General features: G+C 42.8%; 2 protein-coding genes across 3 annotated transcripts in view; both read left to right on the top strand.

The window, feature by feature from the left end:
• The window catches only part of LOC116397863 (exostosin-1a-like), a 31724-nt gene extending 22851 nt beyond the window's left edge, over positions 1-8873 (top strand). Inside the window, exons 3-11 of the mRNA XM_031873737.1 lie at positions 70-177; positions 488-607; positions 2169-2301; positions 2938-3056; positions 4021-4116; positions 4597-4686; positions 4852-5012; positions 5105-5276; positions 6137-8873. Of these exons, the coding sequence (XP_031729597.1) occupies positions 70-177; positions 488-607; positions 2169-2301; positions 2938-3056; positions 4021-4116; positions 4597-4686; positions 4852-5012; positions 5105-5276; positions 6137-6322 (1185 nt within the window). The 3' untranslated portion in view covers positions 6323-8873. The remainder of the gene's footprint in view (positions 1-69; positions 178-487; positions 608-2168; positions 2302-2937; positions 3057-4020; positions 4117-4596; positions 4687-4851; positions 5013-5104; positions 5277-6136) is intronic.
• Positions 8874-12016: 3143 nt separating this feature from the next.
• LOC116397899 (double-strand-break repair protein rad21 homolog A-like) overlaps positions 12017-13953 on the top strand; it is a 10734-nt gene continuing 8797 nt past the window's right edge. The window contains exons 1-2 of one of the 2 annotated variants that reach the window (XM_031873802.1): positions 12017-12146; positions 13554-13742. In XM_031873802.1, the coding sequence (XP_031729662.1) occupies positions 13599-13742 (144 nt within the window). In that variant the 5' untranslated portion in view covers positions 12017-12146; positions 13554-13598. Of the gene's footprint in view, positions 12147-13553; positions 13743-13953 lie in introns of those variants that run through there. The other variant, XM_031873803.1, reaches the window with a different exon arrangement.

Genomic DNA, 13953 nt, shown 5'->3' with positions numbered 1-13953 from the left:
GTGTGTGTGTGTGTGTGTGTGTGTGTGTGTGTGTGTGTGTGTGTCTGATGTTGTGTCTTACTCTTACAGGCAGCCTGTGTGCCAGTGATGTTGAGTAATGGCTGGGAGCTGCCCTTCTCAGAGATCATCGACTGGAATACGGCAGCCGTGATTGGAGATGAAAGGCTGCTACTACAGGTAGGTGCACGTACAGCTGCTGCTGCTATAGAAACCTAGAGGTGGAGGCCAAAGTTGTTTTACATCAGAGGATTCACAAGTCATCGTTTTCTTCAGGATAACAATGTTTGTGAGTGACCAAAGCTCCTGGGGGCTGATTTCCTGTATATGACAGCTGAGATAGTTATTGAGGCAGAACTTGCACTTTTTCTGCAGACCTTGCATTTTGTTGGTAAAATGACAATACCCAGTGTATTTATACAGGACGACTGTCTTCTGTTTTGGTTCGGCAGCGGGTAAATATGCTAATATGTATTTCTTTCTTTCACAGATCCCGTCAACAGTGCGCTCCATCCACCAGGATAAGATCCTGTCCCTGAGGCACCAGACCCAGTTCCTCTGGGAGGCTTATTTCAACTCTGTGGAGAAGATAGTACTGACCACACTGGAGGTACACACACATGTTTGAACATACATATTAATTGCATGTTTGTAATATATTGTTGTAGAAATTGTGATACATGTACATCCTTCAAATCAGGTGACGGTGCACACAATTTGCCTGCTTGTATGAAACGTTTCCTGTTTGTGTGTGAGATGTTCTTGCGCGTCACTACAGTACCATCTTTGTGTTTCATCCAGTAATTTGGAAAATGTCAGATGTTACTGCTGTGATTCTGCTGTTTTCAGCTGTAGGAAAACAACTGCGCTTGATTGCACACAAATACAAATACGGCGTGAATCCATTGTTGATTTTATTTTCTCTCGGTTCTGTTCATCAGTTATTGACTTTGCACTGACTTTGTATCATACAAGTGCAGACCGTGTCGTTGCAGACATATTGCCCACAATGAAACCGCTCCAGACTAGATTTAAAAAACCATAGGTATGATATATACAGTATATACCGTCAAACTCTGCCATAATGTTTTTGTGAGGCTGTTTCTTGCAGCGGCTCGGCTATCAATCATGTCAGTAGTTTGTTCCTGTCAGATTCCATTTATCTGTCTTGCTCCTGCTGAGTAGCAGGTTATCTCACTGCTGTTGGGCTAGAATTACAAACGCACAGATGAGAGCAGGGAGGAATGTAAAAGGATGAAGGGAGCAAGGCAGAAAAACCCGAGAGGATGTGTTGAGGCTGGCTGTGAGTAATGCAGGATGTTTCACTGCATTCAGAATCATGCTTCTGGCCATCCCTAAATTCACCAGCCACTATCGGCACTGGACCTCTGCTGTTAGCCCATTAGCTGCTGTCCTTCAGATAGTGTTACAGAGGCCTCGTCCCAAGAGGTAGGAAGACAGGGCTGGGATAAAGTTACACCCACGAAGAAGCTGATCTTCGATCTGTTTACACTCTCAGTATCTTAACCCGTCTCCAAAACATGCTGTAGTACGAGGCTGGTGAGATGTCAGTGCCTTGGCTTCGGATTATTTCCAACAACTACCCCATGCTTTAGAGAACGCTCTGTGTTTCATTATGGTATCCTGTCATGTTCTAAGAGCTCTGGTGGAGGGGGAAAAACCGACACATTGTATGTGATATTGAGCTAAACAAACACATAAACTTCTAAATTTGTATCAGGCTTATGGAACGGCTGAAATGATGTTACCGCTGACTTCTATTCTTCAATTTATGTTTTGTCTATGCGAAGGGATGACAGCAGAATGAAAACCACTCATTTGTAGTCTGCAGGCTTTTTGTTTTGTTTGCTTGAGAAGTGCCAGAGGATCTGTGTCTGCCTTCGAACAGCAAAGAAGACTGATGTGATTATTGTTTAGTTTGAAGTAAACAGACGTGTAAGCTCTTGGCTCAAAGTCAGTATCCTGCTGACATCTTACCATTGTTAACACTCATCCAAATACTCAATCTTAGCCTTGTGGTCTTATGTTTTTTCTTCTACATGTCACACGGGAAGTATTGTGAACATTTGATTGATATTTTACCAATTGCAATCTATTGACCACTCTACAGAAGACATAAATGTGGATAATCTCCTCCTCTGTTTCTGCAGATCATCCAGGACCGGGTCCTGCAGCACAACTCCAGGAGTAACCTCATGTGGAACAGTCTGCCCGGAGGCCTTTTCACCCTGCCTCAGTACTCCACGTACCTGGGAGACTTTCCCTTCTACTACGCTAAGCTGGGTCAGTTAATCACTCGTGCATATGCTATATGCTAAGAACCACGTTTATGGCCCCCCCCCCCTAAGTTTTAGACTGATTTTCATTTACGACAGAGCACTGGAACAGCTGGTGCGTGACAGCTTTTGAATACTCGTAAACTCGTAACATGAATCGGTGACATTGCGACACGTAATGAAGTACGTCTTTATTAATTCACCATTTATCACAGAGGAACTCTCCAATTAGACCTGCCATGTTGTATCTGTGCCTGGTTAATTGGCCCGATATAGGGCTCGATGTTGACATTGGGATTTGGTTAACTGGCTCCGTTTCCTCTCCAAGCCTAATTAGACCGGTTCAGTTACACGGTATGTCAAGTCAACTCCGCTTGAAGTAAACAAGCGCCAACTAAGAGATGCTCGAAGCTCTCAAAGAGCAGTTATTTATAGATAGAATTCAGCTTTGTGCAGTTCAGTTTAAGATTTGTGATAGTAAACGGGTATGACAGTGATGCCAAACAACTATGATGATACTTCAACATATAGCCGAAGGGTTGTTGCCGTTACCATGCTCAAGTGATACTACCGTGTGAGTGAACATGATGCAGATAATACTTTGCTCCTTTGCTCACCATTGACGTGTCCCGGCTGCTCTCAGGTGTTAAGCCCTACACCAAGTTCACCGCGATCGTTCACGTGGTGAGCCCACTGGTCTCCCAGTCCCAGCCGGTCATGAAGCTCCTCGTGGCTGTGGCCAAATCCCAGTACTGCGCTCAGGTAATTAAAACCCACCAACACATCACACTACATGACTCACTCAAGCTGTGATCAGATTGACCTGATCTGCAGTGGTGACTGCTTGATTCTGATGGGAGGTGAGTAGATGCTCCATATAACGGAGACATTTTATCCGATGAGTGTTTTAAGATGTTAAACAGAAAGAAAAGTGAGCAGAGCTACTTTGGCAGATAAAAAGGTCTGTTTGTCTCTGTGTCTGTCATTTCTCAGGTTTATCACATCACCGGTGTTTGCTGAAAACTGCTTTTGAAACTTTTCGAACCTTTTCATGCTGGAGATGAAGGGAGCCTGTCCAAATAGTTTCCAAATGTTCCTGCCACAATAGATCCGCCCTGCCACTCGTCACTCTACAGATGCTTATTATCCTACAGCAATGTGAAACCATTACCTGCTGAATCATTTCAATGCACAGCTGTTCAGCTGTCAGACATCAGAATTGTTCACGATAACTGTAATTCTTCAGTGAATTCATACATATCAGGCCGTTTTAAGATGTTAAAAGGGACAGTGTCCTGTGTTTAATAAATATGTACACCCCTGGCATTTTGCAGATTCACCATAAATGTGGCTTCTGTTTCTTTTGTTCCTGGATTTAAAACTGCATGGCCAGCATGAAGGTGGCGGCACATTTTGTTTTAACATTAACAGCGATGCACTTTGTCGCTGTCACGTAACTGTAGGCGGTGTGACAGTTTCTGAAAATAGTTCTGCAGCAGAAAGAGGACGTCTTCCACATAAATAGGGACTAAATGATTCAAAAAAAAGAGCTTTGAATTGGGACAAAAAAGCCTCATTGTGGAGGTTTTGATCTATATATTTATAAGCCAGACATGGATTGTCAACCATTAATACACTGCTATTATAACGTAGTTCTCATGAGAATGAATATGAACATGAACATGTTGGGATGACTAAGCTTTTACCTATTTTCCCTTTTGTGCAGGTGATCGTTCTGTGGAACTGTGACAAACCTCTTCCTGCCAAGCACCGCTGGCCTGTCACCTCAGTTCCTGTCATTGTTATAGAAGGAGAAAGCAAGGTACAAAAAACAAGCCATTTCACAGTCAACACTCAAAGCCTTCAGTTGAAAATAATGAATTCATCTAGATGTAAAAACATGTTTTTATGAATTCATCAAGATGAAATAATGAAAGTGATTAAAAACCTTTCCCTGTCAGTGTTTCTTCATTTAAAGCTACAACCTTCCTGCCCTTAATATTGATGACTTAGCGGTCAGTGAAATGCTGTATTTCTGCTGTCATTGGTCTTATGTCAGCTTGTATATTGAATATGACTTGCTCTGCTGTTAACGCGGCAAGATGCATCAACTCTCTAGCACGAACGGCCGTTAAGACACCGGCAGCGCTGCTCGTCAGGCAGATGTACCCCGCTTGTGCTCATATGGGCCGTGTGTATACGCTGCTTGTTGTTGTTGAGCTGCACGGTAAAATGTTTTACCCTCTTTTTACAACCAGTCACATGTTGCTTGAGCGTCTGTGTTTTTTGCAAATCACGCCAGGTGATAAGTAGCCGCTTCCTGCCCTACGACACCATCCCCACCGACGCTGTGCTCAGTCTGGACGAGGACACTGTGCTCTCCACCACAGAGGTCAGACTGCCAGAAAACTTACATTTACGGCCATTTTTATTAAATCAAACATGCTGCAGAAGTTCTTGATAATAACTGTATAAGCACTGGACACAGTGGATGTGTTTCTGGTTTCCTGGCCTCATGTCGTCCCTGTCTCTTTGTTTCTGTCTGATCTCGGTCCAGGTGGACTTTGCCTTCACGGTGTGGCTAAGTTTCCCAGACCGCATTGTCGGTTACCCGGCCCGCAGCCACTTCTGGGACAGCAACAAGGAGCGCTGGGGCTACACCTCCAAATGGACCAACGACTACTCCATGGTGCTGACCGGGGCTGCCATCTATCACAAGTACTGACACTTTCACTCCTCTCCAGCTGACATTCAGTTTCCCTTTAGTGCCGCGCTAACACAATTCACTCTCCTTTTATGTTCTCCCTTAGATACTACCACTATTTGTACACCACCTACCTTCCAGCCAGTCTGAAGAGCATGGTCGACCAGATGTCAAACTGCGAGGACATTCTGATGAATTTTCTGGTGTCGTCTGTGTCTAAACTACCGCCCATCAAGGTCACCCAGAAGAAACAATACAAGGAGACCATGATGGGACAGGTGAGGCGGAACATTTATCCAGTAAAACTAGTTCATTTTATAGTATGCCTGAAGGTAGAACAGGCACTATTTCTAAGAGAGACAATACAGCACGCGTTACTTGAAGTACCCTGTTGAGATGTTGTGGAGAGAAACACCTGAAGGATGCAGACTGTTGGTGGCAATTTATCACGTAGATTAGAAGAAGAAGCTATTCAATAACATGAAGGACATCCGTTACTTTTAGGAGACTGTTAAATCCAGCTAGGTGGTGTTCTCTTTTTAAACATGATATACGCCTTTAAACTGTACATTGATGCTCACAGACAGGGACCCGTGCTTTTCCTGATTATGGTAGAAGCTTATGGCCTTTAGACATATCGCACCACTTAAACCCTCATAGTGTTGGCTGTTAAACCAGATCATCAGTCATGTGTGAATTTAAATAGAAATGTGTGTTGTTTTTTTTTTTTTGCAATGTGACCTTCAATTTATATACACATGAATATTTACAACAGGCTCTAAAAGGTCAGAATAATTTGTGATGCATTATTCATTTATCGGTTTCTCTTTTCCTTGCACTGCCTCACTCTCTCTCACTCTCACTCTCACTCTCTCTCTCTCTCTCTCTCACTCACTCTCTCACACTCTCTCACACTCACTCACACTCACTCTCTCTCTCACACTCACTCACACTCTCTCTCTCACACTCACTCACTCTCTCTCTCACACTCACTCTCTCTCTCACACTCACTCTCACTCACTCTCTCACACTCACTCTCACCCACTCTTTCACACTCACTCTCACCCACTCTTTCACACTCACTCACTTTCACATTCTTTCACACTCACTCTCTCACGCTCACTCTCTCACCCTCCAGAGCTCCCGGGCGTCTCGCTGGGCCGACCCGGACCATTTTGCCCAGCGTCAGACCTGCATGAACAAGTTTGCCAGCTGGTTTGGCACCATGCCCCTGGTCCACTCTCAGATGAGGCTGGACCCGGTACTGTTCAAAGACCAGGTGTCCATACTGCGGAAGAAGTACAGGGACATCGAGAGACTATAACCCTTCCGAAGACACCCCCCCCTCCCCCCCGGCTCTCTGGACGCTGGACAAAGACAGAGCGAAGGGGGGCGGTGACGAAGAGAAACACGGAGCCTCTCCATGATTGCACGGCTGGATCAACAGGAGTGGGCACAGGAGTGGGCAGGAGGAACAGATGTGGAGGTCACCACATGCATTGGTCTGCTCCGTTGTGTCCATTTCTCCTTTCTACCCTTTCTCTTATGTGTATAGCTGAGCACACGCTATGAGGACCACCTACTGAAGGACACCAGAGGACGGCTCGTCTTTGAACTGTTGTGGTCAAAGTCATGGAGTCGGCGATCATAGCTGCTTCCGTGTCCCGACTCGCCTGTTCTGCTCTGTGCACACAGGTTGCTGAAAAGTCTTTCATGACAGAAAATTCTTGATGATTATGATTATGAAGAGGATGACACTATTTTGGATTGTGTTTAGCTATTTTGTTTTGTTTATATACAGTGAATGAATGGCCAGCACTTCTCTCTGTGTTGTCTTAATTGGAACCAATAGCAGGTGGGCAAAGAGGAATGAGTTCTGATCGTTTGATTTGACATTCACAGTGCCTCAAGTTTGTCAAAGGAAAGGTTGTTATGCAGAAGGAGCACATTGATCTCGCTGCTTTGTGTTTTTGTTTTTGTTTCTCATGATTGGCTTTATGATTTATGGAATAATGGATCTCGTAGTAAAGTCTTCAGGTCAGCATTTGCATTGCTTCCTTGCTAAAGTTTAAATTTATTTGTATTCAATTGACAAAACAAAACAATTATTACGTGCCATTCTGACATATTTTGTTTTCACGGTAAAACTACAACAGTGTCACACAACTCTCTAACTTCATTGGAGCTAGAAGTCGTTGGACGAGCTAGAGTCGGTGCTGGAATATGTGCTGGCCTGAAGAACAATAGAAGATCACAAGAGTTGCCTTGGTGTGAAGGGATGCTGAGCTTGCTAATCAAGCCAACCCGTGGTCTGTCTGAAACACGACCCACTGTGAAAACCCGGGAATGGATCTTTTGGGGCTTTGTTAGCAGACGATATTTATATACGGCCATTGTCTTCATGCCATAGACCCAATTCATGTCGTCCGGTGACAAGTACTTGACGTGGGCTTACACTGCGTTCATCTCAGAGCATCAAACTGTGCTCGGTGCTTTCAACGTCCGAGTTGGCATCATACTAAATAGACTGCTGTGTTTCCCCCACTTGTTGTGAACAAATGGGACCAGATTGGCAAGAATTCTCCAAAGTGTATCTCTGACTATCGCAGCCATTCATCTCTGAGGTTCGGGTTGGTAATGTGCTCATGGGCTTGGGACAAATTCAAGAGGCAAACCAGGATGTTAAAGTTCCATGACTCGATATTCATAATTTTCATTTTCTTTGTTAGTTTTCTCAATCTGATGTTTGTATCTAATTTACTGCAACTCTGTAGGTGGAATGGCAAGAGTCCGTGGAACAGGAAAGATCTTTATTTGTTATTTTTCTAAGTGTTTGGTTTCATCAACAATCATGCTTCGTTTTTGTTTTTTCCCCCCTGTCCTCATACGTCATATCGGGTGATCTGAAGAATGTTGACAGAATTTGATAAATTTAGACTGTGCACCTGTGTTTCTGAATCCCAGTCCATCTGTCCCTGAGGTGTCCCTGTAAAGCCAGCAGCGTTTCTGTAGAAGGCTAACAAACACCTGCCCCGAAGAAATGATCATTTCGGTATGTTCCATCTCTCTGTACCCATCACCACTATATGTGCCAATACATGGTTTTGCTTTTTTTTAAATTTATTTTTCAGTTCATACAAGGAATGCTGTGAATTCCCAGAAAACATCTCCTGTCTGTATAAGTGAGAAAGAGGGGGGAGGGGGTGGGGGTGAAGGTGAAGGAATGGTGTATGTGTGAAAGGAAGGAGCTGCATGGTCTTTTTTTCACAGCTTGATAGCAAATAAACAATCCTAGTATTACTAAACACAGCGCTATCAAACAGCTGAATATGGTCGTAAACAGAATCACATTTCAGAAATGAACTTGCTGCAATATTTAAGATGACATTTTCTCTTTATCTCCTTTGTGTTGTTTCAGAGGGCTAGGGGGTTATTATATATATTGATGTGCCTTCAGAAGAAATACACTTATTAGATTTTCTTTTTTCCCCCCCATCAGCCTTGTGCAAGAAACAAGTCCCTGTTTTCATTTCTTAGTAGATTTATTGTTTTCTTTATCAACATCCAGTAACACATAATGGCTCCCTAAATGATTTTGTTTAACACTGGAATGCTACTAAGACTTATCACCACACACCTGATACTGACATTCCTGCCTTCTTTCTGTTGTAGGAACTTTCTTTTTCTGTTTTTCTTTACACGTACGGCCTTGTATTACTTTACTTCCTGGTTGACGCAAGTATAGTAATACATGTAACACACGTAATTCAATCATACACAGTATTTGTCAGACAGGACTGAATCTCTGCCTGCTTCCTTCCCTCTCTTCTGTAACCGCAGACCTAATTTTATAGAGATTAAAATGGAAAGATAGAGGAGGGGGGGGGGGGGGATCACAATTTTGTAAAAGAATTTTATAAAATCAAAACAATAAAATATTTGATATAAATTGCCTGTGTTTTTGTGTATTTATTATCTGGTCATTTATGTCTTTGTCATCCTTTTAGAATGTTCTGGTGCGTCTGCTTGTCTTTCAAACAAATATTGAATCCAACATCGGATATTAGAGCTACATTCCTAAAATCTACACTGTGCTGCACAAGACATGCATTCCCTCTCCCTCCTCTCTGACCTGCTGGCAACCTATTTTGAGGCTTCCCGAAACATATTTTGCATGTTGGGTTTATGCAGTGGTGAGGGAGAGCCAAACTAAATAATACCTTTAGCTTCCTCCGTGTGTGTGTGTGTGTGTGTGTGTGTGTGTGTGTGTGTGTGTGTGTGTGAGAGAGTGTGAGTGTGAGAGAGAGAGAGAGAGAGAACGTGAACCTTATCCTATGCCAAGAAACTGCTGTGTTTACATAAATCTGTGTCAGGATGATCGGTTTAGACACGCTGCATAAATAACAGCATCTATCCAGGATGATCCCATGGTGCATGAGAGCTGCCAACTCAGCTGCAGCAACAGCCACAGGAGAGATACCCCCAAAACAAACACACACACACAGACTGACACCAAACTGGGTAAAACTCTAGAAGCAAAAAGCTGTGCAGTACGTTAAAGCTGGGCCAGTGCCTACACAGCAAAAATGATATAGTGACACACCAAAAGGAAAAGCATTTGGACATGACACCATGACCACATCCACTCTGAATGGTCTGTGGACCAACTTTTTTTGCATGGAGTGAGAGAAAATTTGTGATTTGCGATAAACCAAGGAGTGAAACTTCACTGCACTGGAGGGCTCTATCCTCTGCCAAAAGTCAGCTTGTATGATTTTACGGTATGCTAATCAATTCCACATCTCTTAATCCTACCAATGCAGCAGAGATGGATCTCAGCGTGCATGGGTTCTTCCCAACGGTTGGATTAAATACTGTGACTCCAGGCCAAATTTGACCAAAATGTCCCTCCTTTCCTATCAGCTTTACATCACATATTATAGCAGCTTGTTTCAAGTTGCACTCGGCCATAAATAAATAAAAAGAAACCCATCATTAGTAATATGAACAAATGAATTGGCACATTATGGCACTTTTAGCCCAAGCACTCGATTTCACATGATTAAAGGAATCTCACGCTTCAGGTAGTATTTGCTTGGATACAAAGCTGTTGCATCTTTTATCCCACACATACGTGTTCATACTAGAATGCTTCAGCAAAATCCGAACCGCAGGATGTTTTATTTCATACAGCTGTGCAGAGATAATGATGTGCTTCTGTTTTGGTATGTAGAGAGAATCAGATGTTCAGGCTCTGTGACTCACACCGTGTACGTCAACACGGTGGCTCATGTAATGCTGAGAAGCATCGGTACTGAAGCGGTTGCTTACTCTAAGGCTGTTTAGATGTCTCTGTCACACGATGACAGCAGCCAGCAATCGGCTATCTGGATAAAAGTATGGTGTTTAGCAGATGGCAGCCCAAAACTGTGTCACCATCCAGACACGGCTGTGCAGCATTGTGTTCAAATGTGTCATATATGCGCATTTCTGTACAGGACATCAGATATTTAAAGAAAAATATTTAAAAAAATGTATCATGAATCAGCAACACATTGAAAAGCTCCATCCAGCTTTATATTAAACACCATTTTAAATTCATTATTGTCTCTCTTGCATTTGTTAGCTTTCAATTTAGTCATTTTTGGCCGAGATTAAATGTGAATTGATCTTACAATGAGCTGGTGAGTCTGTGCAATGATGAACTGTGTATGAAAACGACGATGTCATTGATTCTGGAGCATATTTCCACGGATTTGAATACATTTAGTGAATTAGTTCTTCCCTTAAAGTAATAAAATGCCAGTTGTGATCATCCTGTAATTATGACGATTAAGGCAGCTCAAGTGCCTTGAGAGTTTACCTTGTTTTCCATCTGTACTGTCGCTGCAGATATCCAGCGATGCCTGGCCGTTTATTGAATATGACTTAAAGGATTTGATAAATCTATTCTCAAACCGTGCTGATAATGAGAACTATATTTAACTATACAGTGACCTGGAGCCCTGCTGCTGGTATGTCATGATCATGCTCGACTGGAAAGCAGTTCTACCACCGCAGATGCCGCAGCCTATGAGACAAATATACTTTACCGCATACCAATTTACAGTTTGACTGTAGATGATTCCGTCTCTCGTCTCTGTATCTGTTTTGGAAGTTGTTTTTGTGGGTATGGACGTCCAGTTCCTGTACTATTCTGTTCAAAGGACTGAATTTGTTTGGAAGGCTGGTAGGTATTTTTGTGTTTCCTCCTCATGATAATACTGTTTCACCGATTAGAAATTCGTCTTGATAAATTCACCCATTCAAAAAATAATTTAATAGGCCCTTTTCACAGCAGCCATTTTGACCCATTATAGCAGGATTACAGTGTAATACCTTTTCAGTGTTCCGGTAATTCGGAGCATGCACAATAGTGGGGCCCTGCAAAATGAGGCCCCTGAATGGAACAATGGACTGCGATGACATGTCAAAATGTCTGCCGTGAAAGAGGTGTGTTAGGAGAGCCCAGTTTGTTTTAGGCCACTCTGTTGATGTACCGGATGTGAGAGTCACATTAGGCCCGGGTCATAACCAGTGTTATAACATGGGGTCTGCTGGGTTTTTAAAAAAGATTAGCAGCCAGATGGGACAGCTGGCGATGGGAGCAGAGCAGGCAGACAATCATATCCACAAAAATACAACATGAGTTCAACAGCCGTGTGCAACCTCAGTGGGAAGTGAACCCTGAAACAAAAATAAAAGGAATATGTTACAACAACGATAGTTTTGTAACAATAACAAGTGTAGCAGATGATTCAGTGTCACTTGCATGTCTACTACGTGTAAAACAGACACACACTGTGTTATCATAATCATATTGATTTATTTATGATTAAGCACCTTATATGTCTCCGGTGAGCATTGTGCAATAGCGCCCCCTATCTCCGCTTGGCGCTCACAGCGGTGCTGTCTGTCGGCCTCAGCCTCAACAGACTCCTCCTCCGCCATTTTTGACTGTAAACATCCTGCCGATTTTAAAAGGACAGCGGTGAGCGGGAGGAAGGCGACTGGCGCCATCTTGGCTGTTTTAATGAGTACAACAGGGGAGAATACGCGGGGAGAAATCACATAATCATTGGAATTTCACTGTAAAGGGGGCACTGTCGGTAAGTGTGTTTGCAGCGGAAATATTTACGCGTGGTTTTGTGTGCTCTACGAGCTGAAATAAGCATGCACGTTTGTGTGAATTCACTGCGGCCTTCACTGTACAGGGAGCCGTTAGCCGCCAGCTAACGATACAGTTGTGCTGAATGAGGGAAAAAAAGTACGAGTAACGTTAGTGTTTGATGGGCGCGTCGTTCCGGCGCGCTTTATTGTTTTTTCACGTGTGAACTCTATTTTTGTCCGCTGTTTTAGGAAAGCTATATTATATTTAAATGAACTTAAATCGGTATGAATCGTTTTCATTTCTCATTTTGTAGTTAACTGGCGGCTAATTTAGTTCATCCCACTTGATGGCGCCGACTATTTGCTGGCGTTGACCAACCCCTTGGCGCTCTTAACGCATTACACCGTATTAAGAGCCTAACGTTACATAACCACGCGAATTTCTCTTTTAACAAAATAACGATGCACTTGTGCAAAGTATGAATTCATAAGAGAAGAGCACGGGGAAAGTGTTTTGTTACCGCTACCATTGGCAGGCATGTGCATTTCCAATGTTTTCCTCCCTGACTGGGAAATAGGCGGAACTTGTAAAAAAGTCAGCGCTTGTTTTGATTAAAATTGAAATTTTTTAACTACCGTGCCCTGTCCTGTTTCCGAGTTATGTTAGCGTAAATGTTTACAGTTAGCGTTGACCAAATTAAGCACGACAAGGGACAAAAGATCTTAAGGTTAACGTCATACGTTAGCCAATGAGCCGACACAAGTTTAGCTAATGTTTCAATCAAAACCAGACCCTGTCAAGTAATTCCTAAAACAATGACGTTACTTACTAATAACCAAAGTTACCTAAGGTAACGTTGGCTAAAACCAATTGGCTTAACGTTTCTCATCTTTGCAGTGTTGTTGGCTAACTTGCTATGTCGAAAAAGAGATTCCTGTTTTCCATAGAAATGGATCGTTTTATACATTTTTCAGATTTGTTTGGGCGGCTTTACGACTTCCTTCGTCAACCAAGATTATCTAAATCACTCGTGGTGGTCTGGTTCTTCTGATCGAGCCTCTCCCCCCCCATGGCGTTTGGGACACAGTAAAGATTATTCTTCATAACAAAAAACATTCACATGTTTTATAATTACTAAGTATTGATTATGTGCAGTAGTCAAGTTTCTGCTTTGTTAGCTGATTCCCTTATCATGAATGAACTACCAGAGATATCACCGGTAGAATTGCTGAATTTGGCTAAAAGCAACATTGTTTTTCAAATGCTTGGGGTGGTACAGTGCAGCTACCAGCAAGTTTGTCTTGCATTTTGATTTTTTTTTTTTTTGATTTTTTTTTTTTGATTTTTTTATATAGAAACGCATCTCCTTACACGCAAACTAATCATGTTTATTTTTTTCCTCCAGGTGAACCATACCATAGTGAGTGTGTGAGCCAGGGCAACCGGGGCAATGTTCTACGCCCACTTTGTCCTCAGCAAACGTGGGCCGCTGGCCAAGATCTGGCTAGCGGCCCACTGGGACAAGAAGCTGACCAAGGCCCATGTGTTTGAATGCAACCTTGAGAGCAGTGTGGAGAGCATCATCTCGCCTAAGGTAACGAGATGGAAGTACAGTCTCTGCACTGTGGTGCTCATGCTGCAGGCCTTGTACTTTGCAGCCTTGAGTGTTGTTCGAATCCTGAGTTGTTGCTTTGTTCTGCTTTTTTTTTTTTTTTTTTTTTTTTGTTTTGCCTCCCAATTATTAAAAGCAGTCATTTTCTCCCAAAGAAGAAAAAATAATAAATGGGAACTGATTACAGCAGAGT

The sequence above is a fragment of the Anarrhichthys ocellatus genome, unplaced genomic scaffold, assembly GCF_004355925.1.
Source record: "Anarrhichthys ocellatus isolate YVR2014 unplaced genomic scaffold, GSC_Weel_1.0 scaffold74, whole genome shotgun sequence".
NCBI lineage: Eukaryota > Metazoa > Chordata > Actinopteri > Perciformes > Anarhichadidae > Anarrhichthys > Anarrhichthys ocellatus.
Note: the sequence above shows the minus strand (reverse complement) of the source record. Positions and strands in the feature narration are given on the sequence as shown.